General features: G+C 36.9%; 1 protein-coding gene across 1 annotated transcript; it reads right to left on the bottom strand.

Moving 5' to 3' along the window:
• Positions 1-262: 262 nt before the first annotated feature.
• On the bottom strand, positions 263-1,592 carry LOC125679167 (sex-determining protein fem-1-like). Its single transcript, XM_048918141.2, has 3 exons — positions 1,301-1,592; positions 880-1,191; positions 263-745 (listed from the first exon to the last, which is right to left on the bottom strand). Exons 1-3 carry the CDS (start codon positions 1,485-1,487, stop codon positions 582-584), a joined length of 663 nt encoding a protein of 220 aa, XP_048774098.2. The 5' UTR covers positions 1,488-1,592; the 3' UTR covers positions 263-581.
• Between the last annotated feature and the right edge of the window lie 667 nt (positions 1,593-2,259).

Here is a 2,259-nt window from a genome sequence, read left to right as displayed (position 1 = left end):
TTTTGTCTAATTTTCTAAGGCAAACACACATATTAATGGTCAAGTCTACAGTTTCAGTGTTTAGAGTTATAATTGACCAGCAAAACAAGCTGTTGCGGTCAGGATAGAAGAACGGTCATTTGTTATGTTTTAAAACCTTTACTTGGGGAATAACCAGATCTAAACGGTGTTTGACTTTTCCATGAAAAGGTCATTTTTTTCCTCTCTAAGATTTATATGACAACGTGATTCTGCTTTTCACAAGTCTTTCAAATCCAAAATCTTTTTGTTTCAATAGTTTATTCTAAAGACAATTACAACAATACAACATGTAAGCTTTGTCTACTGCTCAGAAATGCATCACCCTAATCACATGCCCCTGAGACGAAATGTCCTAATTGCAGCAAAGTTCAATGATATGTTAAGCATTCAGCAGATTTGTATCGGAAGCGTTAACAGCTTCTTCGAGTTGCAGCATCACCCAGTGTGGTAACCTTTCCGAGATTACCACGACAGGATTTGGCAATCGCTACTGGAGCTGTCAGCTGTGTATTATTGCATTGCGTTGAGGTTGCAGTGCATCAGTTTAGCCTTCTTAATGTTCATGTTGTGCAGTTGCATTTAATGGAACTCTGGAGGGATGGAAATGACAACAGTTTGGAGGTAAATTTCTTCAAAAGTTTGTTGATCTTGGGTGCATTTTGAACCTTTTCAAAATCTATCTCATCAGGAGAAATCCACGATGAATCTTTTTCAAGAGAATACCCTATAAAACAAAAAATAATATCACATTAGCTTCATAATAGGATCACACGTGCAAGTGTATTTTCATGTTGCAATGTAACCACATGACCTTTTATCCACGAAGATACCAAAATAAAGACAATATAAGTAACTCACCATATTTCATTAGTTTCTTGACAGTCTTCAAACAATCGCTGTTGCCACCATTGGCGATTAAGAACAATGCAGATTGGCCAAGTCCATCGACAACATTAACGTCACCGCCTTGTTTCATGAGATACTGTGCGATTTTGAATTTCCCATCCTGGAGGGCTAGAAGCAGCGGAGATTTACCAGATTCGTCAATACAGTCCACATCAGCTCCAGATTTGATCAAAAACTTCACCATATCGAGATCATCTAAACCGACGGCCGTTGTGAGGGCTGATGTTGCAGAATCCAAGCTTTTGATGTTAATGTCACAACAGTCTGAAAGACATTAGCACAGAATTTACAACAACTCAAACTATATGCTTTAAAAAAGCACAGGAATTTAGGAAAATATTAATTTATTCAAGATGCAAAGATGAATGCTTACCACTTTCTAAAAGTGCCTCCAGAGTTTCGTAATCTCCATTGACTACAGGGACAAAGATGAGAGGTTCACCTTCTCCGTCAAAGACGTTAGGATTTGCTCCGGCTTTCAGCAGCTTTCTGAGAACATTAACATGCCCCTGGTGAACACAGTTAAAAAGCAAAACAGCTTGTGCTTTGTTACTTTCCATGCTGATCGACTAATATATCCAGTTGAAAATATAATGATTTTTTTGTCAAGATATTCTCTCGCAATTGTGCACTTCTGAATGAGAATAGAAAATGACAGAATATGATAAAATCCACAACAAGTTTCCTTTTTATACATTCGTACAACAAAGTAGATTATTATTCATGAGCCATAAAGACCGCCTCTTTCAATTTGATTTGAACAAGTCTTGCTCAATGACAGACAAGGCATGAAGCGTTAAGTCCTGTCCTGATCTGTAGGAACCACAAGATAAATCAGAGGTTGATGTGAGGAAAGACACAAGCATATGATTAAATTTCTACCTTGAGGTTGAATTTATTATATGAAATTTAAATGAGACATTGATGTGTGAGACATACCACTTTGAACAATAGAGAAGTTTTGTACTGCAGTCTGACTATGACTCAAACTGTTATTGGTTTTTATATATGAGAATGTTGGTTGGGGACGAAACTTCCAATAGTTCTAAAAATGTGTGCCTACTTCATTGCGGTGTCTGTCACTGAGGGGAGGCGTTGGCAAGAAAAATATATCTGGCGTTCTTTTTTGACCGAAGTTAGAAAAAGACGACATGTAACTAAAGCCAAAACCTATTGACGGTTATCGTGTTTGACTCATCAAAGTCTTTTAGAAATATACATATATTGTCAATGTCTGTGACACTATTCGCCGATAGTGAATCACCGTCACTGAAGTAGAGCGAGAATTTTAAAAAATAAATAAATAAAAGTAAGGAAAAAGAGCCTTTAAAA

The sequence above is a fragment of the Ostrea edulis genome, chromosome 2 (genome assembly GCF_947568905.1).
Source record: "Ostrea edulis chromosome 2, xbOstEdul1.1, whole genome shotgun sequence".
Lineage (NCBI taxonomy): Eukaryota > Metazoa > Mollusca > Bivalvia > Ostreida > Ostreidae > Ostrea > Ostrea edulis.
This window is presented reverse-complemented; position numbering and strand designations above follow the sequence as displayed.